General features: G+C 39.4%; 1 protein-coding gene across 1 annotated transcript in view; it reads left to right on the top strand.

Annotated features, from left to right (window-relative positions):
* LRP2 (LDL receptor related protein 2) overlaps nt 1–27,673 on the top strand; it is a 191,487-nt gene that overhangs the window by 79,535 nt on the left and 84,279 nt on the right. The window contains exons 18-33 of the mRNA XM_053665167.1: nt 1,485–1,610; nt 3,234–3,364; nt 5,865–6,002; nt 6,583–6,864; nt 7,954–8,196; nt 9,291–9,410; nt 9,515–9,631; nt 11,255–11,632; nt 12,824–13,072; nt 13,942–14,153; nt 14,945–15,129; nt 16,560–16,788; nt 17,679–17,856; nt 19,972–20,100; nt 25,037–25,203; nt 26,166–26,309. Coding sequence (XP_053521142.1) covers nt 1,485–1,610; nt 3,234–3,364; nt 5,865–6,002; nt 6,583–6,864; nt 7,954–8,196; nt 9,291–9,410; nt 9,515–9,631; nt 11,255–11,632; nt 12,824–13,072; nt 13,942–14,153; nt 14,945–15,129; nt 16,560–16,788; nt 17,679–17,856; nt 19,972–20,100; nt 25,037–25,203; nt 26,166–26,309 — 3,028 coding nt within the window. The remainder of the gene's footprint in view (nt 1–1,484; nt 1,611–3,233; nt 3,365–5,864; nt 6,003–6,582; nt 6,865–7,953; nt 8,197–9,290; nt 9,411–9,514; nt 9,632–11,254; nt 11,633–12,823; nt 13,073–13,941; nt 14,154–14,944; nt 15,130–16,559; nt 16,789–17,678; nt 17,857–19,971; nt 20,101–25,036; nt 25,204–26,165; nt 26,310–27,673) is intronic.

Below are 27,673 nucleotides of genomic sequence, written 5' to 3'. Positions count from 1 at the left end.
CTTTAAAAAACTTTCTTCTTAGTTTCGGCTTTCCCAGTTTTTACAGAAATGTGTGTGTGTGTTTCCACAGTCTCAGAGGACCAAACAATGTGATATAGATTCACTGGGGAAGGAATGAATATGTAGTGGAATGATCACAAAAGGCTCAATTCCCCCCCGCCCCCCGCTGTAATATATTGATAGAAAGCTTAGTAAAACTTGCTTGGTCATCAGTAGTTTTCAGAATAAAATGTCTCAGGCAACAGACCGAGTTTCATGTTTAACCATTTCAGAATTGGTTGTGTCAGACTAGAGAACACAGAACAGTTCACACTATTCCCTTTAGATTCTTACCTTTCTTATTTAAATATGTTTAATAGTTAATGTGTTTGTTTAGAACAAGTTGGAGCTAAGTAGTCCTTGTATTTGAATGGAACAATTAAAAAAAATGACTGATAATTCACTAAAAGCCGGTTCACTGAGGGCGTACAGTAAGCGCTATACGTATATAACCTCGTCTAATCCAAAAGCCAGTTTGTGAGTGTGGTACGTGTAATACCTGCTTTGGAGATAATGATCTGAGGCTCAGAGAGGTGAAGTGGCTTGCCCAAGGACCCACACACTTTAAAGCAACAGTTAGTATTCAAATTCCAGATCTGTTTGACTAGCAAGCCTGTGTGTCTTAACAACTCTGTAGATTATCTCTAGAGTATTTATTTTATATTTTAATTTTCTCCTTATGTAATAAATATATGAAGCATTTTAGAACTGATATTGATAAGGAATTTTATTACACTATAGAGAATTAAACTGTTGATTTTTCTAATGAATTTATGTTAAACTAAATCTTGGGCATTTGGTTTTGAAAAGCCATTAAATTCCTTTCTTAATGACTCCTTCATTTAAAATAATATGAAGTCATGTTTCAGAAAAGACTAATTTCAGTTAAAAGCACCCCTGCTTCCCACCGACTTTTTGCCACTCAGAATAAAAGAGATGCCTTGGGTAAGACAATTCTTAAGAGTTATGTTGTTGATTTGGACTCATTCTTCAGAATGATCCCCTACAAATTTATCAGTTCCTTGTGGAAGATGACTGAAGAGTGATGTAGTGAATCAAGGATGTTTAATCCAGGGAGAAAGAAGAGATTAAAATCTTTTCTTGTTCATAGTTTATTATCTCCCTTAAACAACACGGACTATTTAAAATGTAATGTGAATTGTTTCTTTTTAAAGAATGTATTTGGCACAGTGGCTCTCTGCTCTGGATGTCCATTTAATGCCATTTGCATTTGCAGATTTAGTTATATGTTGAAAAGTGAACCTTTAATTAGTAATTAGATAAGTAGATTTCCCCCCTTTTCCCATGTGCAAGCCCAGTAGCATATAAAGAAAGTGAAATTATTTGCAGCAAGTCCCTGGAGAATCTGAGTTTGTACTAAATCTCTCTAATTTATGTAGTATGTTCCAGTGTTAACACCTTTGATTTTTGACCTCTTTTTCTAGGTACATATTCTTCACCGATTGGTTCCGTCCTGCTAAAATTCTGAGAGCAGGGGGTGATGGATCTAACCTTTTGCCTATAGTAAATACTACTCTTGGGTGGCCCAATGGACTGGCCATTGATTGGGGGTGAGTAAAAATCATCCTGAATTACTGCATTCCCACTTATTGAGGGACCCAGATGAGGCAGCATGTGAAAATATGACAGAGTGTGGAAACTGGTACTGCTTGCCCTCAGGTGTTTAGGTATTTTTCCAACGTTGATAGGCCTGAACGTTGATAGGCCCTGATATGTTCAGAGGTCTGAACATATTTTTCTATGTTCACTCTCAGAGGGTTTTTCGACGGTTGTGGAACGCTGTAAGAACATAAAAACACAGTCAGCCAACTTCTGCTGGAACAAAAACTAATGCCTTCTCGAATGCTCTGAGGAAATTGCTAAAGGAAGTGGAATGATATGACCTTGAGGAAGGTCAATATGGAGGGGACAATAATACTCAAACCCCATTAGACATAGAAGAGGGATTTGATGAAGTGGAGGTCATGTGTAAGTGTTAGAGGGAGCATCTTGAAGTTAGGAAATCTTTCGTGTCAATTAATCAAATGTATATGAGGTCTGTCCTATGAATAGAGGTCTGTCCTATGTATCTTCTTCAATAAATAGAAACATTTATTGAAGGAGGTACAAGATAGAAGAAACATTGTACACAATGACGCCTCAATCCCCTTCAAAGTAGGCACCAGGCCACCTCACACAGTTCTGCCAATCGCCATCATCTGTCCCATTGTATTTTCTTGAATCTCATTGATGGTCTGAAATCTCTTCCCTTTCAAAGGTGATTTTAGTTTTTGAAAAAGCCAGAAGTCACAGGGTACCAAATCTAGGCCGTAGGATGCTGAATCACCTGGGTGATTTGATGTTTCACCAAAAAACTGTATATGAGTGGGTCTGTTGTTTTAATGAAGCTGCCAATCACCAGTTGCCCACAGCCAGGGCCTTCTGAATAGTCTGAATAATTCCGTGGAGGAATATCCAAGCTTAATGAAAAATTTGATGCAGATTCATTGCTCTATTCCCTCAGTCATTTTGATGTCACTGGCACATAGTACATATGCTCACTCAATGGGGTCCACCACCCCCTCTGACTAGTACAGTGAAGTTGTCATTGTTCACACATAAGCACATTCCAGTCCACTCTCCTTGGCCGCCAGGTTACATTGATGTTGTACAAACCATTCTCATTATATTAACAATGGCTGGACTTCTTCTGGACAGACCTCATATTTTTCTATGTTCACTCTCAGAGGGTTTTTGGAGTGTAAGATATAGTTCTCAAAAAATTGATGCTCAATTTAGAAATACAGAAAAAGTAACAGGGTAAATAAGTTCACAGATATGAAATGCCAAAGTAATTTATAGGAGGAAAAAAGGAAGAAATGTATTTAATCTTTCAAACATAGATTAGCTACTAATGTTTTTCTTGTTTATTTAACGAGGAGAAAAACAAAATTTCTAACTTGAAAATAATATTTCAAATTTTCTAAAATATTTAATTGAAAATCACTTCATAAAAATAGCTGTATCTTTCTTGGGGGGCATAAAACTATTACATTTTTAATGAGTATACTTAAGTTTTAAAAACTCTGTTTAATAAATGTGTCAATTGAACATACTGTTTTTGAATGCCCTCATTATAAAGGATGCCTTGTTGGTTTCTGGATAACAATGAACTAAATATTTTATCGTTTTAGTGCTTTACGATTGTACTGGGTCGATGCCTTATTTGATAAAATCGAGCACAGTACCTTTGATGGTTTAGATAGAAGAGCTCTGGGCCATGTACAGCAGATGACACACCCCTTTGGACTCACCGTCTTTCAAGGTATGTTTTGAAGCAGTAAAAAAAGTGTGTGCTGTTTTTATACTTCGCCAGTTGTAGTGGTACACTCCTCCTCATTCGGCAATCTCACATTTCTAGTAAATCTTACTTTAGAATACTGAAACGAAAATGGTACTATTATGTATAGGCAAAATACTTGGCTTGTTGACTCCATATTTCACTTTTAGAGTGTGTTTTTGTTTTAGATACTTTTAAATAATAATATGCACAACTTGTAGGGTATGGCACTTCGTAGAGTACATGTTATACAGGCTAACATACCAAGTACTCTGTTATAGGAATATTAAACAAAGAAATAATAAATTACGGCCTAAATTGTTTTCAGAAATAAAACAGCACAACCTGTTTGTAGTAACTATTGTAGAATTTCATTGTTCTCTGATGTTTGCAAGAACCTCTTCAGAATTTTTGTGGAAAAACTATTGCATGTATTCATCAGCTGTACGCTCACTGAATGCCTGAAGGTTTCTGGTCACATCATCTTTGCTATAGAGAAATGTTAAGGTATGGCTTAGGAAGAATATAGCAAGATGCAGTTCTTCCCCTAGATCATTTAATGCTACTAGTAAAGACTGTCAGGAACATGGGATTCTGGGAACCTACCACACCAGTGATCACACGGATGTGTCGGCTTTCCGTCTCTCAGCCCACCTCTTGAGTGTAGGCAGCTGTCTGATGACAGTCGTTCGGAATGAGAATGTAGCTTTGCCCCATAAGCAGGTGGTTTGTTCGGTCTTGAAGACAGGGTTTCCATGACTGAGTGTGTGTGGTTTCTAGCACCAGGCCAAGAGGGTGAGGAGAGACTAAAATCTACTCGTTTTTTTTTTTTTTTTTTTTGACAAATCATAGTCCAGTTAGAGGATATGCCCTGGTGTGAACTACCAAAGGCCTTACCAATAATATTAGTGTGTCTGTGGCTGAAACTTTCTACTTTGAATAATTAGCACAGTGCTTTAAAAAAGCAAAACAAAACTAAACACTGAAAATAAATCAAAGACTTTCTCACACACATATAGTGTGGAATAAATAGCTAGTAAATACATGACATATTTCATCCTGCTGTCTGTTTATCTGTGGAGGAATACAAGGCATTTAAGAATATTTAAGAAATGCTTTTCTGAGACTTTTGATGAGTCAGTTATATTCTTCCCCTGATGCATTCACTCCCTTATTAATAGTGACATCAGTCACATGCTATGTGCTGTCACACAGGGACACTATAAAAATGTTAAATTTTATCTGCTCTTTGCTGGAATGTTCTGGGATTGAATAAAAATGTAGTTTCAGTGCCTTTTGGTTTCATCAATATGAAAAAAATTTGAGTGCAAAACCATGAGACACAAGATTCTCAAAATGATAATAATAATAGTTGCTTCCCACACTGCCTTTCACTGTGAATGTCTCATGAAAATGTCTTTTATTGTGCAGCACCACAAAACCATGCATCTTTCTAACTGTTGCTAGGTTTGCCTGACTGCCACGCCCCACAGGACTAAACAGTGATTGGATTCCTTGGCCATTTAAGTGAAGTAAAATACTTTCTTGAGTGGGGGGACTGAGATTGCTGTCAGTCCGAATACTATTTAGTGAGTCCAGGCACTGAGGAGTCATTGATTGGACCATCGATAAGGAAAACTGGTCCAATGATAACATTTGTGACATCTTGTCTGGTTATCTGAAATTTTTAGTTAGTTGAAAGAGAAAAATCCACTTTGACTTAATTCTTTCCCTTAGAAACTTCTCTGCTTTGGTAGCTTGTGTGAAATGAAAACGATTAAACTTTTGCTGTTAAGAATCTTGCATGACTTTTACTATTTTGAGCTCCGTGGAACATTAACGTGGTGATAGGTGTAGGCTCACTTCAGCAGATAATTTTATTAGTCCCCAAACGTACCGAAAACCTCTTTTTGGACTAGAGCTATCCTTTTTTTTTTTTCAACAGCTTTTCATTAAAACTGAATGTAAAATTAAAAAAAAATATTCCCAGTAAGACTGGGAATATGAAATTTTTGACCTGAAAGGGAGCTTAGAGTCACTTTTGAGTATTGCTTTAATTTTTCTAGGTAAATGAGACTTCACAAGGTTAAGTATTTGCCTGCCCGCACTGATCAGGTTAGTGTATTAGCTGGGAGAAGAACGCAGACTCAGGAGGCACCCTCTAATGTTCTCTAAAAGAATCCTGATGCTTTTTAATTTTTATTTTCACCCACGGAAGTCTAAATGTAATCACTATCAAATGCTGTCACAATGCTCCATACACGTTTGCCTGAATATGAACCCTAATATTGCTGAAAATATAGCCTCTGTAAGAGTCATTTCTAGAGAGAGACAGGTCATGGCAAATGACTACAGAAACATATTACAGATCTTTATGGGAGAAGCTTCTCGTATCTGCAGGAAGCATCACAAACCTACTGTGTATTTTCAAGGGATTTATAAATGAGCTGTGAGAAAACTACTAATCACCCGTGTTTCTTTTTAGACTATGTATATTTTACTGACTGGAGACTGGGCGCTATTGTTCGAGTCAGGAAAACGGACGGTGGAGAAATGACGGTTATCCGACGCGGCATCAGTAATATAATGCATGTGAAGTCATATGACGACAACATCCAGATTGGTGAGTGGGACTGCTGTGCTCTTTTATGTGGGTGTTTCTATATTTAATGTGGTGGCTCCTTTTTTCTTCAAGTACTTGTTATTGAATGTAGATCCGGATAGTTTTATACTCCTGTCACCCAGATATTTAATACTATAAGACTTAACAATCTCTGTGTAACTCTGCTAACTCAGAAAGTGTTGCTGGAGCCCTAGCATGGTGCCCAGTTGGTTGAAGCATCATCCCGCACACCAAAAGTTTGTGGGTTCATCCCAGTCAGGGCACATACCTAGGCTGCTGATTTGATCCCCTGTTGGGGCGTGTATGGAGGACATTCCTCTATCTCCCTCCCCCCCACCTTCCTGTCTTTCTAAACATCAATAGAAACATGTCTTCGGGTGAGGTTTAAAAATTTTTAAAGTGTTCCTGGAAAAAATACATTGAATGTTAATATTTGGCGTGTTGATTTTCAAGAGTGAGCTACTTTTTAGCCTTGGTCTGAAAAGTTTTTTTTCCCATTTGCTGTTTTTCACAAACCACGCCTGTGATCAACCTAAGGGAAGTGGGATTAACTCACTGTCTCAGTATGTTGCTTTTTCAGGTTCTAACTATTGTAATCGACCCACCCATCCAAATGGCGACTGCAGCCACTTCTGCTTCCCGGTGCCAAATTTCCAGCGGGTGTGTGGTTGCCCCTATGGAATGAGCCTGACCTCCAACCACTTGACGTGTCTGGAAGACCCGTCCCGTGAACCACCCTTGGACCAGTGTGGCTCCTTTTCCTTCCCGTGTAACAATGGCAGATGTGTGCCCAGTTACTACCGCTGTGATGGGATTGACGACTGTCATGATAACAGCGATGAGCATCTCTGTGGCACATCTAGTAAGTAGCTCGTACTCGGGGGGTACCTTTTGAGAAGAATGGAGAAAGGCAGGCTTTAAAATAAAAAAAAGCTTGGGTTAGCTCTATGGGGAAAAGTTTCTTTTAAAATTTCATATTTTAGGAAGGCAGGCAATAAATATCATTCATGGATAATGTCACAAATGATTTCTTGCATTGCTTTGGACTACCTTCAATAAAGTGTCTTTTTGACATTGGCTGTTTGGACCAATGCAGAGTCATTACATTTTGTCAAGCTCCTCAAAAAGTCAAATCAAAATACACTAGACATAACCTTTAGTATCCGAGAGGATAGTATCACAGAGTAAGTACTTGCAATAATGGCTTTGAAAATCTCATGGGTTGTATTCCCCCCCCCCCACCTTTGCTGTAAAATGAATTAGGGCTAAAATGGTTGTCTTGTCTTCATCGTTGTATTTTTTGTGATAATCTAGTTTATAATTTTTGGACCCTAATAAATGCTACTGCAGAATACAAACTATTCCATAAAAAAAAAGATAGAAGACAGTTGACATGTCAGAAATATCTATCATGTTAAGATTAATGGTAATAATAACCTATCTTAGAGAAAAAGAAGAGTTACATATTTGAAAATAAAAGTGCCCACTTGTACATTTTTCTGAAATTTCTAAAATTTTCTTCCTTTTTCTGTAAGTGCAGATTTTTACCCAAGTGTTTTATTAATTGACATTTTTCAAATGATACACTCTCAAGGTTTCTGTAGACGAGGAGTTGTTACGGGAGGAAGGAAGCTTGAAAGTAAAGGACGACACCTGTGATGGCTTCAGTCCTCAAAGCCTCAGCTTCCTCATGTGTAGAATGCAGATAATTATATGTACCTCACAGTATTCTTGTGAGGATATGATAATTGCTAAGTAAATACCACAATGATGATGAGGATGAGGAAGAGGAGGAGGAAAAGCGGAAGGATTTGGATGGCTTGCACATTTCTCCCTATTTTGTGTGATGCTCCTATTGAAAAAGGAGAAGAATTGGGCCTCTACAAGGTAAGGACTCATTTAAAAGTCTATAAAAATAAATATGTTTGTGATGACTTTGTTTTTGTTGTAGACAATTCCTGTGCATCTTCAGCATTTACCTGTGGCCACGGAGGAGAGTGCATCCCTGCACAGTGGCGCTGTGACAAGCAGAGGGACTGTATGGATGGCAGTGATGAGCAGAACTGCCCCACCCATGCACCCATTTCCTGCCCTGCATCTTTCTTCACCTGTGACAACAACCTCTGTATCTCAAGGAACTGGCTCTGTGACACAGACAATGATTGTGGGGATGGATCTGATGAAAGGAACTGCAGTAAGTTTGGAATGAACTTCTCTTGGTTGATATCCTAGTAAATAGATTTGAACAATCAGTAGTCTTGCACACTTTCCTCTAAGGCTCACAAAATTTTCATTGTATCTTAGCCACTTTTATTCCATCTGTTGTTCCAAAGACCTGGGAAGCTTAGAGTCCTCCTACATATTGAACTTTTGGGGAGCAAAATGAAGACTGTCTTTGATATCTAACATTCAGATAGAAACTGAAAATAATCTCTCAACTAACCATTTAGATATTTTTAAAAAATTGTTTTCCCTAATTCATATAAACATATCCAGACATTTGGCTCTTGTTTTTCTTTTCATTTGATACAGGCAAAAAGGCAATAGAATAAAAACTCATAGAACATTTAAATTACCATTAATCTTACCCACCTGCTTTTTACTTGTGAGTTCTAGTTTTCTTCTGGTTGTTTGTTGTCTTATCTGCAGTAGTAGTTGAAGGAAGAGTAAAGTTCCCTGGACTGAGTTCTAGTTTTGGACCAGGTGCATCCCTTTCCTTTCAAAGTAGATGAGCTTCAGCATCCCGTCTAGCTTTCACATTCTGTGAATCTCCTGCCCCACTTTCAGAGGGGGCAGGCAGCGCAGCTGGTTCTAAGGCTGTGTCTCTTCAGCAAAGCAGAATGCCGATTTTTAGAATTGTTTTGCTTAGACTTGAGATTAAACCAGTTATCATGACCAGCTTATACACTACTGCCACTCGGCACATAGGTTACGCTGAACACGCTGCCTTGTTGGGCTCCATTGCTTAGCTTTGGGGTGGTCCGGGACTTGCTAGTATTCATGAAGTATAGTCTAGTCTAAGCCCATGGTGCTCGCTTTCTACATCTGGTCTGTTTTTCAAGTATAATCACTGTTTTTGACTTTGCCCATAATCTATTTACTTATTTTCTAAAAACTCTGCTAATTTTGAGTGCTCTTGCTGGGCTGACTTTGGCAATATGGCTGATTTGAAGGAATTTTGAACACATGTACAATTGAGATAACTATCTCTTTAACATTTTTCATTTTGGCTCTGGTACACATTAAACAAAAATTAAACTATTTGGTCTTGTTTTGGGATGATGTTAGATTTCACAGCAACATGCCTGCCTAGTCAGTTTCATTGCACTGACCATCGCTGTATTGACCTATTTTACGTCTGTGATGGGGACAAGGACTGTGTTGACGGATCTGACGAGAATGGTTGTGGTAAGTGGATGGCTTTCTCTTTATTCATGCTGTTTAGAAAAATCTCAGTGTTTACTCATTTTCTCATTGAGCTGATTTCTAACGCCTTTCTCTTTCATTCTTAGTCATTAATTGCACTGCTTCTCAATTCAAATGTGCCAGTGAGAATAAGTGTATTAGCAACATATATCATTGTGATGGTGTTTTTGACTGCACTGACCACTCTGATGAGAAAGACTGCCGTAAGTACCATGGACCCAGCATGCTTCAGACTAAGGGTCATTCCATTTTAACAACACCGACGCTGCCACAGGTTTTTGCTAACTCAGACAAACTGGAGGGAAGACAGTCTGAATTAAAAAGTATTATCAGAGGAATCACAAAGCATTATCAAAGTGTTAAACATAAAATAAAGTTGCCAAGGCATTACCAAATAATAACTTATAACTTGAGAATCAAGTGGTTGTATAAATGGGCATTTTCAGGTAGTTTCTTTGGTGGGTTAAACATTTCTTAGATATTTTTGTTTTTACTATTATATTTTTCCTAGGACACCCCAAATTAGCATGTTTCAAATTTTTGAGACATAGTATGTAAAAGGGCATTTTAATGGATTCCTTTAAATGTCTATACAGAGGTCAAATCATGGTATGGACATGGTATCAGTAGAATTAGATATTGAGTCTAATGAATTTATTCTTTCAGCTGTTATTGATTGAATATCTGCTAAGATATTATAGATAGTATTTGCTCTTAGAATCTGGTAAGAGAAATTATAGAAAGTTAAGAGGCAATTAAAGCAAGTTTGGCAGTTACAAGGGCTTTAACAATGATACAGACAAAATTCTATGGAGGCTCAGAGAAAAGAAATTCCTACTATGCAGAGGATTCAAGGAGAACTTTGTGGAATATAAATCTGATGGACCTATAATCTCCAAAGGCTGGAAACCTACAATGAACAGGATTTATTATTGCCTGTATTTTATGTTACATGGATTTTAAGCTTTTAGAAATTGTCAGTGAAGTGGTCATTTGTTTGAATAATGATATTTTGGACCATAAAAAGTAGTTTTCTATCATTTCTCCCCAATCAAAAAAGGTAGTGCTTAAACCTATGGATAATAAGCAAAGTTAAATACAATGCTCACATACTTTATAGGTATGTACCACACCAAGAAATTCATAATCACTAACCTTCCTATTTCACATTGAAACCATAGAGTTCTGTGATAAAATGAGGTTAAACTTTCAGGTGCCAGTGACTTGCTGTTGCCTTGCAAGGTCCCCCGGAGGGAGTTAGAGCTTACCTAGATGGAAGAGGATGACAGTTCTTATCTCTCTCAGGGATTACTGATGAGTGGTGGAAAGTTTGCAAAGAATTAAGGACTTACTGTCCCCTTTTGTTTACTTAGTGTGTACTGGTTTCTTTGGATATAGCTCATTTGAGGAATAATTATAACATCCAAATGTATGGTATTAGACACATGAAATTCAAAGTAACGATAGCTAATTAAGCTCTGTTGAAGTGCTTTGGCGATTCTTTAATAAAGAGACAGATATATTTTATTATTTATTCTGTGATTGAATGAACGTAAGAAATGTTCCTTTGAGAGATTTGTCTCCTGTTCAAGGGTTGTGCATCATGTTCTTTGTTGTCAAATCAACTAATCAGACACACATAAAGATTTCTATTTACTGCAGTGTTGGAGAAGACACTATATGTGTTATTTTACATTTCAATATTTATTTTGCCATAGTCGTTCTTATAAACCTACCATTGATTCAGAATCATTTCCTACAGGGATTATATAAAAGGGATTATAAATTGCACTCACAAGCATATTTTTCCTATGCTTTTCTCTTAGAAACCAGGCCTCCGGGTATGTGCCACCCAGATGAGTTTCAGTGCCAGTCAGATGGTGTCTGCATCCCAGGGAACTGGGAGTGTGATGGGCACCCAGACTGCGTCCATGGATCTGATGAGCACCATGGCTGCGTGCCCAAGACCTGCTCCCCATCTCAGTTCCATTGTGACAACGGAAACTGTATCCACAGAGAGTGGCTCTGTGATGGGGACAATGACTGCAGGGACATGAGTGATGAGAAGGACTGCCCTACTCCAGCCTTTATCTGTCCCAATGGGCAATGGCAGTGCCCTGGCCATAGCATCTGTGTGAATCTGAGTGCAGTATGTAATGGCGTCCCTGACTGCCCCAATGGGACAGATGAGTCCCCACTTTGCAGTAAGTTTCCCGACCACAGTTTACTGGCCATGAATTCATTCTGACCAGTGACCCCTTGTGCATCACCATTGTCATGACCACCATGTAGCTTTTGAGGAAGGAAGTTCAATTCTTCTCTGAGTTCAAATCTATGTAGGGAAAACCATAGTGATTCAAGTAAATCATCACTGGATAATATTTCTCATTAAATCCTTTGCACTTGGCTCTGTGTTTTTACTTCTTTTTTACTAATTATTTTAAAAAAGACTAAATGAGGCCATTAGATTGTCAAATTAAATTTGGTTCTTTTGGTAATGTGCTCGTAAGTTTTTTCTAACTTTAATATTTTCTTATTTTAATCAGAACTTGCCACAAAACAAATGAGATTGGGGATTTGTGTTTGGTGTGATTAAAATTCTGTGATTAGCATGTAATCCTAATTACTGTCCTTTCTTTCTTTCCTCTTTAATCAATGCTCACTCTCAGATGAACCCCAGCCAGGTATGATTGCCAAGTATTTTAGGTTTTTTATGATTTTGTATGTGTTGTGTTTGTGCTGAAATGCCCTAATCAGTTTGACTGACTTCCCCTTCTAGTGCATGTTGGGTACCATGACCCTTATGAGTTACATAGAAATAGAGACCATTTGCATCCCCAGGCATATGAGCTGTCTTTCGGTGGCTTCAGGCATTGATGTTTGGGCCTTGAGAATAAAGAAAGATGGCATGTAGTGGATCTGTGCCTTCTAACGTTCTAATTGCCTTTCCTCTTCCATGTATTCACTTTCACAGACCTTCCTTCCAGCCCTTGCTCGTAATGTCAAAGTCTTGTCTTCCATTTGTGTATGGGTAGAAGAATAAGAGAAGTAATTTAGGTTTATTTGCATGCTTTATCAATGACGGTTGTGTTTCTTGTTGTCAACAATGTTTTCCCAAATTTCTCTCACTGCACTATATGGAATTATAATAATGGGTTATAGTGAAGAAAATGGTCCAGGCCCAGTGGATGTGGAGAATAGTAATCCCTTAGGCCCATCAGAGCAGACACCAACTAGTCTATGGAGTTCATCCTAGTGAATGCTGCACTTAGCTCTTAGCTGGGCATTATGCTGAAGGGGGCCCAAGACTACATGACAAATATTTATGGCAGAGTGAACCAAAGAAGCAAAGGCACCTCACTTTTCCCCTTTCTGATTCTCTTTCTTTATTCTAGATCAAGAGAGCTGCTTAAATTTAAATGCTGGTTGTACTCACCAGTGTGTTCAAGGGCCCTTTGGGGCTCAGTGTTTATGTCCTTTGGGATTCCTGCTTGCCAATGATTCCAAGACCTGTGAAGATACAGATGAATGTGATATTGCAGGGTTTTGTAGCCAGCACTGTCACAATACAAGAGGTTCTTTCCGGTGCTGGTGTGATAAAGAATACATGTTAGACACTGATGGGAAGACTTGCAAAGTTACAGGTAATGACTGAACTTGAAAGTGAACTAATTCTAGCCAGTTAACAGCATACCCCAGACCTTAAGATCAAATATTTCCTGTAAAGATTTAGCAATGTTGATTATGAGCCAAAAGGATAGGTTAAATAATCTCTTTAAACCTCAGTTTCTCATGAGGATGAAATGAGTTATAATGCATAAAGATCTTTATGTACTTTGAAAAATAGAGGTTAAAACATATACAGGTAGAGGATGATTTTATTATTATTTAGAATAATATCTAAATGTGGTTTACATTATTTAAAAATTATTTCTGTACTTTTCTATATTTAAGTATATTTATATAATGCACTTAATGAATTCAATTCACCCAATATTAATTCAATTTCTACTATGTGAAAGTGATTATATTATGTATTAGGATATTAATTCAGCTGCTTTAAATGACAAAATAAAGGAGACTAAAACAACATAGAGGGGATATTGGGAGATAATTAGAGTCTCTGCCACAGCTGAATGCCTGTGAAAAATAAAAATATTTGAGACATGATTCCTGCTATGAAGAAGCCTACACAATCTAGGAATGAAGATAAGCAAAGTACAAAAGTTACTATAGTAATAGAAAGAATGCAAGTAGATACTTAGACAAACATTAAAGTATAATTCAAGGAAGAAATATATTTCAGAAAAAGCTTATTTTAAATATGAAAATCACCTAGCTATTTAGGCAAGGAATGAAATGATTAAAATAATTTTATAGAGATTTTTGGTTTTTTATTACTATAGTTTAGAATTATATTTGTTACCAAAAGTATTACATCAAATATTGGAGAGGCTTTAGTATTGTTTCCCCCCCAGAATGGTTGACATTTTTGCATTTTCTTCTTGGACAGCATCTGAAAGTCTTCTGTTACTTGTGGCAAGTCAGAACCAAATTATTGCCGACAACTTCACCTCCCAGGTCCATAATATCTATGCACTTATTGCGGATGGTTCTCACATTGTAGCTGTTGATTTTGATTCAATCAGTGGTCGTATCTTTTGGTCTGATGGAACTCAGGGTAAAATCTGGAGTGCATTTCAAAATGGAACAGACAGAAAAGTAGTAAGTACATGTCTACTGACCTTCGGCCTGACTACTCCCCTGCCTTGGGTCTATTTCCTGTTATTCTCCAGTGAGAGAAGGCCCTGTCGTATCCTGGGTGGCTTCCCTTTGGGGCTGCATTGTACCCAGGAGGGCTGGACATTTATAACTCTGAATCTGTAGGTGTTTTAGATAAAAATGTGGCCTCCAAAGGCAGATCCATTATTCTGAATTCCAGGTCTCAAGATCCAGAGACTTCACAAAACCTATGAGGTCCCTTTTGCAATTTTTTCCTAGTGTACGAGAGTAGAGGCACATGCAGGGTAGTTCAGGGGATGCTTTTCTTAGTTTTAGAGTAGTTATGTTTCTCAATCCATCTCCTGATTTTGGTTTCTTTACCTTTGTGGTGTGTTTCCTCTGCCCATTAGAACTTTATTTTGTAATCATTGACATTTAATAAAAAGTGTTACTTTTGGCATCTGGGCATCATAAAGTTTCTCATAAAGTTGGCCAATTTAGTGAATGGATAGAGCTTTTGTTAACTGAAAAAACTTTGAAACCAAAATGAAACCATGCACTAATCCAACCATAGAGTTATCCTCAAGTGTTCAATTCTATGAGACCTTGTATGTTTTTCCTATAAAAGCTTAGTGTTGATTAGGTGGCTATTTTCATTGGAGGACAAAGTTTTATCATGGTCACAAGCAAACATAGGGCGAGTTAGATGCGTTTTTTCAGGATTTCATATAATTTCCATGTTATCATTCATTCATTCCTTTTAGACTTCACTTGCTGTTCGCTTTTGTCTTTAGGTACTTGACAGTGGCGTCACCATGACTGAAAGTATTGTGGTAGATTGGGTGGGCCGCAATCTCTACTGGACAGACTATGTTCTGCAAACAATTGAAGTCTCCAAGCTTGATGGGAGCCACAGGACCGTGCTGATTAGTCACAATGTAACGATGCCAAGGGGACTAGCATTAGATCCTAGGGTTAGGTAAGGCTTTTTTATTTTTATTTTTTTCAGTGATGTGGCCTCGATGTGGTTATAATGAGGGGGAAAAACAGGAGCATGATGTGACTGGTATACATATCATAAAATTTAAAATAATTCATTGTTTAACCATCTCTGTAGAAGCAGTAGGCATCCAACTGGTTGTTGCTATCTTTTTTAAATCTGAATAGTGTTCTTCATAAAGTATGCAAGAACAATTGGTTATTTAAGACTATGTTGATTAGCTTGGCAATATAAGTATTGAAATGATTTTTGTAGACATATATAATTAAGTTTCTAATGAATGTACATTGTAATATTCTGTAGATAGGTCAGTTTGCTGTGACATTTTTAAAACAATTTTTAAATTGATTTTTAGAGAGAGAGAGGAAGGGGTAGGGGGAGAGAGAGACATCACTTGTTCCACTTATTTATGCATTCATTCACAGACTGCTTCTTGTATGTGCCCTGACTGGGGATCAGTCCCACAACTTTGATGTTTGAGAACAATGCTCTAACCAACTGAACTACCCAGCCAGGGCCAGTTTGCTATAATTTTGATACCTCATAGTTTCATATTAAAAAAAAAAAAGCCAGAGTTTTCTGCTTTGGTTTCATGTTGTTTACTAGAGCTCCCTTATAGACCATATAAGAAAGAAAATTTTTGCCTGTTGATTCTAAAGGGAAGGAAGAGAAATTTTCCTATATGTTTAGAAACCCTGAGGGCCTCCTTTCTTGAATTTGCCAAGTCTCTAACTTAGATTCTTGTCTGCAGGATGGTAAGTTAGGCAAATTATGTTTAATTCTAATGTTAAATAGACTCTTTTTTGTTGTTGTTAAACATGACAAGTAGACAGTCAAGGACAGATGCATTTTTCTAGATTAACTATTCGAGGATTGCGCAGAAATGTGAATTGGCACTGAGACACTTCAGGGTCATAATGTCCTGCATGTTTTATGGACAGTATAAACACACCTAGATGGCTTTGTGATTGCATTATGATCGCAGTTTGACTTTGTAACACTCAGAGGAAATAATAAGCTTTGTGCATGCACTGTGAATTGGAGATGATTTATTTATTTATTTTTTAAAGTTTTTTTTTTTTAAGATTTATTTATTTATTTATCTTTAGAGGGGAAGGGAAGGAGAGAGGGAGAGAAACATCAATGTATGGTTGCCTTTCGTGCATCCCCTGCTGGGAACTGGCCTGCAGGGAACTGGTCTGCAACCCAGGCATGTGCCCTGACTGGGAATCGAAGTGCGTTTGTCTGGTTCGCAGGCCCGCTCTCAATCCACTGAGCTACACCAGCCAGGGCTAAGAGATGATTTATTTTAAGTAGAGTGTAAACATGATGTTCTCTTACTTAAGGTGACAGTTACTTTGTGCATTGAAATAGGCCCTTGCCGGTTGGTAACCAGTGTCTTTTCGCAGCGACCATCTGATGTTCTGGTCTGACTGGGGCCACCACCCACGGATTGAGAGAGCCAGCATGGATGGCAGTTCGCGCACCGTCATTGTCCAGGACAAGATTTTGTGGCCCAATGGCCTAACTATTGACTACCCCAACAGACTGCTCTACTTCTTGGATGCCTATCTTGACTACTTAGATTTTTGTGACTACAATGGACAACATCGGAGGCAGGTGATAGCCAGTGATTTGGTAAGTTGCTAGTGAGGAAAACTGAACTGAGACGGCATTAGCGTCCTGGTGGACACCACAAGCAGAAAGAGACACAAGAAAATGAAGAATTTAATTTTTGCGTTACAGACATTACATGGTAAATCCAGGGAATTTCAACAGGAATAAGGTCCAATTCATCTTTTATCGCTAACAGGAAAGAAAATTATTCTAGTTCATGGTCAGATTGTTCCTGTGATTTCATTGCTGTGTACATGCTAATCTGTTGCTTCTGTACCTTTAAAAGGGGCTAAACAAATATTAATGATTTAATTATATTTACATTGTCAATTAATCATAGCCTGTTATGTGTTTTGCATTTTTATTGAGGAATTCTGTGGAATTTATTTTCACAAGTTATGGGAAAATATAGAACTGTTAGTAATTTCTATTTAAGGTTGTCATTGTTTATGGTTCTGTGAGTTGAGGAGACCCTGGGAGGGCCTCCCTACCCCCGGGAAGCAGGCATCTCAGCTGTGTCAGGGTTGTGTGTGTGTGAGCGGCAGAGCAAGACGGCGGCACCCCTGCAGAAGGAGTGGCCATAACGGGTGGTGGCCAGGCCTTGGGCGGAAGGGACCCAGACAGTCGCCTTACTTTCTGCACTTTGGTTTTGCTTTCGTTTGTCAGATGGATGCCCAGAGTAACTACCAGGGTGAAAATGAAGCCTAAATGACACATGTATGTGAGAGGATTTTGAGTGGTATAGCGGGACATAGGTCAAGCAGTATATATTTCATCTGTCTCTTAAATGATGACGTCCCTGTGTTTTTATTAAATATTAAAGGGAACCATCTCTTGGGCATCCTTTTCTAGTTTGTTCCCCTTGGTTTTTATTTCTAGGCTAGATCTCATCATTCCCTTCTGCTTCACAGATTCTGCGGCACCCCTATGCCCTAACCCTGTTTGAAGATTCCGTGTACTGGACTGACCGTGCCACTCAGCAGGTTACTCAAGCCAACAAGTGGCATGGAGGGAACCAGTCAGTTGTGATTTATAACGTGCACCAGCCCCTTGGGATTGTTGCGGTTCATCCTTCAAAACAGCCCAATGGTAAATGAGAGACAGTTGAAAGAGACAGAGAGATATCCTGCTGGGAAGTAGCTCAGAAAACACTTATTCTGGAAATGTAAAACGCACAATGTTGCAGACCCACTTTTTTGAGCAAGGAATTTTCCTTCCTTCTTTCCTAACATTTCCATTAATGCTATTTGCCATGGAAGACTTGTATCTTGTATGTAACAGCAGCAGATCCAAATTGTGTCATTTTATTTAGAAATTGGCCACTGCCTCTGGGACACTTCTCTGAGTCTCAGTGTCCTCAGCTGACAAATACAGCATAGACCAGATACATAGTCCCTTAGATCCTTTTATCACTTCCACTTATTTTCAGGACTTATTCTGGCACCATTGCCCCGTGGTGGGTGCTCTTCTGTGGCCACCCTGTCATCCTACAGTGCATGGTGTGGGTGGCTAGGTGTTTTCAGATTTCGGCCTATGTAGTGTTCCTTGGAGTGTGAGGAGGGACTAAGTCACTTAGTCTTCTCTCCTTGTAACTCTCCAGTGGTTTCTCATCACACTAGGGAACCTGGCTCCTGTTACCTCCCTGGTCTCTTCTCCTACTTCATCTTGCCACACTGGACTTCAGTGGATTTCATTCTGGTCCTGAAGCATCCCAGGCAGCTTCCCACCTCCGCACTTTTGTACTAGCTCTTCCTTCTGCTTGGAGCATCTTCCCGTGCAGGCCCTTGATCGGCCTATATAAAATGGCCCTCCCTTCTCATAATTATTTGGTCTTTACCCTCCCATTCGGAAACCACACTTCATTTATTTATATTGAATGTATTGGGTCTCAGGTGCACAACTCTATAACGTATCGTCTGTATACTGCATTGTGTGTTCACCACCCCAGGTTGTCTCCTTCCATCACCACTTATCCCTGCTTTACCCTCTTCTATCTCCTGAAATCTCACAGCTTATGAGTTTAGTTCTGTCTCCCTTTGCTAGACTATCTGCCCCATGTTTACAGCATTCCCAGTGCTTGGAATAGTGTTTGGTACATGCTGAAGGCTTAACATTTGGGAGTGAATGAATGGATTAATGAATCTGACAAGGTGTGTAATAAGAACATATAAGACCTAGAGAACACCTGTGAGCTTGGGATGCACACAGGATCTCTGTGACAAGGTGCAGAGACACACAAAGATGGCATCATCAGAAAGATAAAATATCTAACCAAAACTTAGTCAACAGTGTGTAATTGTAAAGGTCATATAGAGAACACACACCTTGGTTTCATTTACTGTAAAAAGATGTCTTTTAGGTCAGGAAAAAAGACACATAACATTGAGCATCATATTTCCATAGTAAGCACAGGATTAGTCAGTGGCTGTTTGCTCATAATCTGGTTATAGACAGGAGCGAACTCTCTCCCTCTTATGAATGTTCTGTTGAAAGCATGGTGTTAGGGAAGGGTAAAAATGTGGTTTAGGAAAAAAACCCCAAACCAACAGAGGTAACATAATGTACTCATGTCTCTGAATCCCAGGGGCCTCTGGGAGGACAGGTCAGGTGCGGCCGGGTGCACAACGTGATCGGACATTTGTGTATGTTGTGAAATGGTCACCGTGGTGAGTTTAGTGAGTGCCCATCACCACACACAATTACAGAGCGTTCTCTTTGTCATGAAACTTTTAGATCTACTGTCTCAGCAACTTTCAAATATTTGCTTGTTTAATACAGTACTGTTAACTATGGTCATCATGCTGTATATGACATCCCAGAGTTGATGGGTCTTATCACTGGAAGTCACTACCTTACAACCACCTTGACCGTTTCACTCACCCCTCTGCCTCTGACCCTGACCCTCTGACTTTGGCTACTGCCAATCTGTTCTCCATGACTTTGGGGTTTTTTGTTTGTTTGTTTAGTTTTACATATAAGTGAAGTCATATGGTATTTGTCTTTCTCTGATTTAGTTCACTTAGCATAATACCTTCAAGCTCTATCATGTTGTTGCACATGGCAGGATTTCCTTTTTTATGGCTGAGTAATATTTCACTGTATATCTGTATCTATAAATATATCATTTTTCTCTGCCCGTTCATCCTGTGTACTTTAATGTGGGGGGTTTCTGTTCAGAAATGTTTACTTCCCTTTCTATTGCAGGTATAAATTCATGCGCCTCCGCCCCCTGCAGCCATCTGTGCCTGCTTTCCTCGCAGAGTCCACAGCGTTACGCCTGTGCTTGTCCCTCCGGATGGAGCCTCTCCCATGATTCCGTGACTTGCCTGAGAGGTACAGTATGCCCTTTAAGTGTGCCCTGCCGGTGGAGCTTGCCAGAGTTTGTGCAAAGCTGGGTAAGCTCTGAGCCACTTGCTGATGGACAGCGTGCCGTGTTCCCTTTGATTCTGCATCTCTGGGCTGTGTACTGGGTGGGGTGCTTAGTCAGGTACCTCAGTTGTTGCACGGTTTCTGTGTACGGAGCTGTGTTGTGTGTACATGTGATTCAGCAGTCCTTAACTTCCCATTTTCTCTTACCTGGTTACATTTTAGACTACTGGTGGTGATGGAAGTTCTAAATTCTGCACTTAGGTTAAAGTTTTTGACATGAGTGTATGGCTTCATTTGTCAGGCTCCTTATCTCATGTTTATTTTCATAACCAATAGTCAGTGATGAAAGTTGGAGGCTAGGTTTCAATACCTTTACTATTATTTGATACTTTTTAAAAAGACTTTATCTATTTATTTTTTAGAGAGAGGGGAAGGGAGGGAGAAAGAGAGGGAGAGAAACATCAATATGTGGTTGCCTCTTGCACACCCCCCACCAGGGACCCAGCCTGCAGCCCAGGCATGTGCCCTGACTGGGAATCGAACTGGCAAACTTTTGGTTCGCAGGCCGGTGCTCAACTCACTGCGCCACACCAGCCAGGGCTTATTTGATACTTTTCAAATGTAAGTTTCTGCTGTGTGAAATATTTTCAGTGGTTATTTGGACATTTAATTTTTATTTCATCCTAGTTATTGTATTGGGTTAATTGAAGAGTAAATGAAGAGAGTAAGAATGGAAGGAAAAGATGTAGTCAATCCACAAAAGCGGTTTCTTCTGGAGTGTGTACTTGATCTATAATAAACTCTTCTCAGAAATCATTTGCCTTTGCTTAAAAACGGAGTTATTCTAAACTCAAGTTCCTTTCATTTCCCATTGAAGAGGAATGAATGTGTTCTGATACTCATAAGAATGGCTGTAGATAAGTTCAAATTAAATGTTTTTCTTCAAATTAAATGTTTAATCATAAAAAATTCTTAAATTTAGAGAAAATAGGGTCCTACTCTAGAGGAAAATTTAGTTTTCAAATGGAAATATATGTTGAATCGAGGAAATTTATGGTTACAGGTTATGCAGCTGTAGACTTATTCCATCAACATGCAGTATTTTGCAAGGTTACTTTCCTGATGAAAGATTTTAATTATTGGTAATGCTTACAAAGGGATTGGCATCTGCCACTTTTCTTCAGAGACTTATTATGCAACTAATCCTTGTTGACATGGATTAATTTAGTGTGTCCTCGGAGTCTTTCAGCAGAAGATTAAACTGGGCTGTAGACATTTTGGATACACAGCAGCCTTTCACCACAAAGAGATGGTTAAACTGTGCATTGGGGCTGGTGTAATCGGCATTACTATCTGATGGTGATTGATAAATATTAATTCTAAACAGTACCTTTTGTCATTTCACAAATAATTCCACTAGTGATTTCTCTATGGGCTGCCTTCACTGAGGCAGGACTTTTTCACTGTTTCCCAACTGGTTTCTCAGTACCAGCTGGATAACTCAGTGCTGATGTATGTTAACAGTTACACAGTTTTTTAGTTTTTTTCAACAAGAAGCTTAGAAGACTTGTTAACATTGGTAGATGAAACACTTTACTTGCGTTACATGTTCAGTAACCTTTAAAATAGTGTTTGCTAAGTGTCTGGTATGTCTTTGGAAATGCTGAGGTGATAAGATTAGTTGAAAAAGCAGATGCTGTCCAGTTCGGCCCTGGGTAAACGTGTGTTAAAAAGTCTGGAAGACCACCCATGCAAGTGCTGGTTGTGGTTACAGTAGGGTAGGGGATTATGGGATATATCTATTTTTTTCCGAATGTTATGTTATAAATTTTTCTTTGCACGAAATAATTTTTTATTCCTTAGAAAATATGTTTCCACAATGCCAAAAACAAACAAAAACTCAAATCTGACCACCTCCCTAACACCCTGTAAAATAATCACAAATCCAAAATAGGTTTCTGACTTAGTGGGAGGGACACAAGGCAATGGCTGCAGTGATTCTGTGCAAAAGAAGTGAAACAAAAACAAAAACAAAAAAACACTCCTTGCCTGTGCCCTGGGAAGTTGCCATGCTGGTGAGTCTGCAGAGTTGAGTGGGATCCAGGTTGGAGAGCCGTAAATGTCACCCTTTAACTATGACATCAGTTTCCCATTCCCGATTGTTGTCTTTTCACTTCTCTGCTTTGCTAACACTAATCTTGATGAAATCATGACATGGACACTAAAAATAAGAAATGATCTTTCATTTCAAAAGACTGAGACGTACTGACCTTGAACAGCTTAAATATCACCTTCTCCTGACCCTTTCACCCAACCCTAAGTTCTCCTGTGCCCACTCCTTCCTGGGAGCAAGGGCCCATTTATTAATACTTTGTCTTGCCCTCTGGATTCGAAGCTCAAAGTGTCCACCCGATTTGTTGATGTGAGCCTATTGTTTGTGGCACACAATGGCACTCAGTGAATGTTGAGTGAGCGACAAGCTTTTTACTATTTTTTCTCCTTCTCCAGTCCTGTGTGTTTCACCCATTGGCTTCTTTAGAGGTGTATAGCGTTGTAAAGCCACTCCTTTTCTCTGTTCCACAGAGCACTTTTCACACATCCTTCCAGGCCACCTGTTTCAATGGTCACTTCCTTTCTAGTGCTTCTCTGGCAGCATCCTCCACCTTGGCTCTCTCACTTGCTGCCAGTGCAGCATCGAATGATACTCCGCCCTCTGCTCCATTGCCCACAAATGTTTGTCCGCGGTCCCTGCTCTCAAATGCACCAGCAATCAGATGAAGGACCTGAGGCACATCCCCAGGGAGGAGCAGTGGCCAGAGAAAAAGAATAGCTGGGCAGTGCTTGAGGGAAGAGCTCCTCAGAGGAACCAGAAGGGCCTGAGACTGATGCATAAGAAATGCAAAATCTGTAAGGTCCTGAACGGCCTTTGGTGAGAATTCCTCCAGTTAATAGGAAAATGATCTGTTAAAAAGGAAATAGCAGGTTTTGAGTGAGTAAAATTTTAAATGTCCTCTGTGAAACTGGGAGTAATTCTTGTTTTTACTGAACCAATGAGCAATTATATAGCATATAGCCAATAAATAATTAAATATCTCCATATAATTTCCAAGTACATCCGAAACTCATAATACAGCTTTTTAAAAATTACTATTACAATTAAGTCAAAAGGGTTGAGTGGTAACTGAGAGTCCCCCGTCCCACCCGGCCTGCACTTCTTGCAGAGCGGTGATTAAGCACAGAACTGTGGGAGTCCAAGGGCCCTCCCTGGCTGCGAGAGCCTGGTTGAATTGCTTTATTCCTTCATGCCTCATTTGAAAGTTGTGGGTGTGAGGGTGTGTGGTGGGTGGTGGTGACTTTTTAACAGACGGTTATGAGGCTTCAGGGAGATAGTTAAGTAAATAATACTTGCCTGGTGTATACTGTGTGGCACAGATTCTCAATAAATGGGGGCGATTCTTATGGCCACTGCAGTCATTCAGAGGAGGGGCCGCCTGCTGCGCTGAGAGAGGCGGGGCCTATGAGGTAACCCTTTACCGCACGCACGCACGCACGCACGCACGCACGCACTTATGCACTGTTTCTGGCAGGAGTCCCAGGGCCCTTGCGAGCTGCGTTGGCCTCAGCTGAAAACGACTCTGTGGACTTGTTGTGAAAGATTAAATGCTATATATTGTAGAACTGTGCAAATCAGTTCTACAGTAGTTGCAAAATTTACTTTGAATTTGTACCAGGTTAAAAAATGCTGAGTTATTTATCAATACTAAAACTGCCAGGAACAAGGAAAAGCTAATGAGATGTAAAAGTAAGTAAAAAGTGTCAAATAATCCTGCTGAAGTTGTATAGCTTCTCAGATTATCAAAATAATGAAACATTTTTAGCCCATGGAAATTATACAACAATTAATCATTTTATATTTTGTCTTAATGTGTGAGATATATGTCTTGATAACACAAAAGTCACATTCCAAAGTTTTCCTTTTCTTAAAAAGAAATTACAAAGTAAAACCCCACTCTTGAATTTCATCAATTTATATATATTTTTGATAATGGGACTACATAGCTATGATGAAGACTATCTTTGAAAAAGGGCCTCATTGTATTAAGGAGGCTAAGTGAACTGATAGGTTAAGATATTATGAGGATGTTTAAGTTGCAATGTACAGACACTTTTGAGAACTTTAGAAGCACCATTTACTTACTCACTTACGCACCTACCCATTTATTCATTTATGTGGTCGTTCATTTAGTTGGCAAATATTTATTAGGCAACTATGATGTGCCAGCCTCTGGAGACACAACAGTGAGTAAATCAGACATAATCACTGCCATTGGGAATGAGGACCTAGTGCAGAAGACAGACATTAGTCAACAACAATTGGTGGGGTTATAAATTTGATTTTTTTAGTAATTAAAATCTCTAATAAATACTAAGCAACACTTTGTAGAGTTGCTTTATATTCTGAACGTACCTAAAAATAATAAACTGCCATTCACCAAGAATACTTTATGATTTCTTGCACATTTTTTTTTTTTTTCAAAATCCACCTCTTCCTAAGTTATTCAGCATTAGTGAGCTTTTTGTCTTGGTAGAAATGAAAGAACTTCTTGACTGTGGTGGGGTAAATAAGGAATTAAAGGAAGGTGGCGTGAATCTGCCTCAGGACAACCCAGAAGTGCAGCGTGAGGGGCTGGAGGTCTGCGGACTCAGCAACACACTGAAAGCCAACAGGAGGCCCTGGGCTGTGGGAGGGACTGTCTGCTGTGCGCTGTGTTCATTGCTGCAATGCTGAGATGGATGACATTTTATTTCATACGACGGGAGCCATCCGCTGCCTTTCGTTACTCTAAATGTCTGGGAATAGTGGGGCACGATTGTGACTGATATTCTGCTGTTTTCACAGATGACCAGCCTTTCCTAATAACGGTCAGACGTAGCGTCATTTTTGGGATCTCCCTTCATCCCGAGGTGAAGAGCAATGATGCCATGGTCCCTGTGTCAGGGATACAGAACGGTTATGATGTGGAGTTTGACGACTCAGAGGAATTCATCTATTGGGTTGAGAACCCAGTAAGTTTTGAATAACATTCAAAGTATATAACTTGCAAAGCACCTGCAGCGATGCCTTTTTATAGCCAAACGCTGGGTGGAATAAAAGGGAAATGATCCAGAATTAATGAATTTACTGCTATTTTTAAAAATTATTCAATGAAGGATGTAAATGGGAGGTTGCCCTGGAGCAAAGATCAGAACACTCTTAAGTTTAGAATAATAAGCACACTTAAGCTATTGGGTATTTTTTTATTTGAATGAATATTCAGCAAGTACTTTTAAAGTGCTTACTATTTGCCTTGCACTGAACCAGCTGGTTTCAACTGCAGAATACACGCCTGGAAGCAGCAGTCACAAAGGTTCTTAAGGAGCTTTTAGACTAACATAAAAATGATCATAACTCAAGACTGAAAGCCAGGGTTCCCCCTCAGGGAACCCCAGGAAAGCATTTGATGTGACTGTCGGGACTTTCATTCAGAACCTTTGCAAACCCTGAGGATAAAAAGAACACTTCTCCAATTGTTTCCCACTGGGTCCCTTTGTCACCCTTTAGGAAAGAAACCTGTGAGGGGAGGGAAGGGGCGAAGGGAATGCAATGAGGAAGAGTTTGACATTCTGTGTTTGACACTAGATGCCACGGTGCAAAATATACTCCTGGCCTCCTGTGACTTGGGTTATTTTGATGACTCTGGCCTTTGGTAATTAGGAAATAAATCTGTGTAGCCAATATCAGAGGTAGTCTGAATGATAAGCCTTGTGTACTCCTGTGGCACACTTAAAAATCAGTGTTTTCGAAGTGTTGCTGCATTAGCACTGTACACAGTGAGGCCACCCAATGGTTCTGAACCTTTTTGCCTTTTCTCCAAGTCTGAAGAGTGTTAAGGAAACACTGCAGCTGGCGGGCACCACAGTGAAAGAAGTGTTTTCCTGGAGAAACCGTGGCCTTGAAACTGCTCACTTCTCCTTGTTGTTCTTTCCAGGGTGAAATTCACAGGGTGAAGACAGACGGCACCAACAGGACAGTGTTAGTTCCTCTCTCCAGTTTGGGCTCTTCTATGAGCCTGGCCTTAGACTGGATATCAAGAAACCTTTATTACACCAATCCTGGGACTCAGTCAATTGAAGTAATGATTCCAGAATGCTACCATAATATTACCTGATACTATGTACATAACACTGGTTTCTTTTATTGATTCCAGAGAGAAGGGGAGGGGGGATAAAGAGGGGAAGAGAAACATGGCTGAGAGAGAGAAATATCAGTTGGCTGGGGACGGAACCTGCAGCCCAGGCAGGTGCCCTGATGGGGAACTGAACCCGTGACCTCTTGGTCTGCAGGATGACGCCCAAGTAACTAAGCCACACTGGCCAGGTCTACAAATACTGGTTTCTGATTCATGGGAACTCTATTATTAGAAAATGATCTCATGGATTTTAAAATTATTTTTAAGCAGAAGCAAATGCAGAGATATTAGTATTAGCTATCCAAATCTCTGAAGCGAAGGAGGAAAACCAGCTTAAAAATAAATTACTGAGATGTTTTTACTGCTCTATTTGGTTTTCTTCTAAATATCAATAGTAAGTTGGATTTAAGATATTTTAAATCCTTCTATCAATACTATTGAAGGATTTAAGATAGTTTATAAAAATATGTAAAAGGATAAATTAAAATTATATAAGGAATTCAGCATAAAGGAAAGATTATAGTAGGGAATTTTCAGTATCTTTTCTCATCAAATCTTCAGTGCTATTTGGTCCTAAACCTAATTTATAGGTCACCTGTGTTGTAAGATGGAAATCTTTCTATGGCGCCAATACAGTTTTTCAAACAGTGAAACAGAAAGTAGAAACTTGATTCTAATTCCTTTGATACTCCCCTCTTTGCGATAACTGTTCTTTTTTACTCCGATTCCCAGAAGAAATTCTAGATGGGGTGCAGGTATGAAATCACATGAAGTAAATCAGAAGTAACTTGACTAGTATTGGTTTTCTTCATTCTGGGACAAGGTTAAAACATGTAAGGGATTATTAATTCATAATAATTTTGAAAGTGGAAATTTCTAAAGCAAAGAGAGGGTCTTGTGAGAGGGACAATTAGCAGGGCCATGTAGAGTGACAATCCACTGCTCTGGGTTAGGCACCGGCTAGTAAATTCGCAGCACTTTGGGGCACACGGACAGATAAACACTAAACACAGGTGCCTTCCACTGTGAGGAAGACGCACAGCAGTCAAGTGGCTGATCTACAGCCGATGTGATGGGAGCTCACGTGGGACAGTGCTCTACAGTGTACAGAGGTCTTCCACCCCTACCGTCCCATGCGAGCTTCACCGCATTCCCAAGGGCTGGCAAGTAACCGCTCACAAGGAGAGGGACATTTGCAATATGCACAAACGCTAATCCCCCGGAAAACACCAAACTGGGTAGACTCATCAACTGTTAACATTAAGGAAACACTTGGAGGCTCATCCGGTTCAAGCCTTTTGTCTTTT

Source organism: Artibeus jamaicensis, unplaced genomic scaffold (assembly GCF_021234435.1).
Source record: "Artibeus jamaicensis isolate MK-2021 breed Jamaican fruit bat unplaced genomic scaffold, CSHL_Jam_final contig_391, whole genome shotgun sequence".
Taxonomy (NCBI): domain Eukaryota; kingdom Metazoa; phylum Chordata; class Mammalia; order Chiroptera; family Phyllostomidae; genus Artibeus; species Artibeus jamaicensis.
This window is presented reverse-complemented; position numbering and strand designations above follow the sequence as displayed.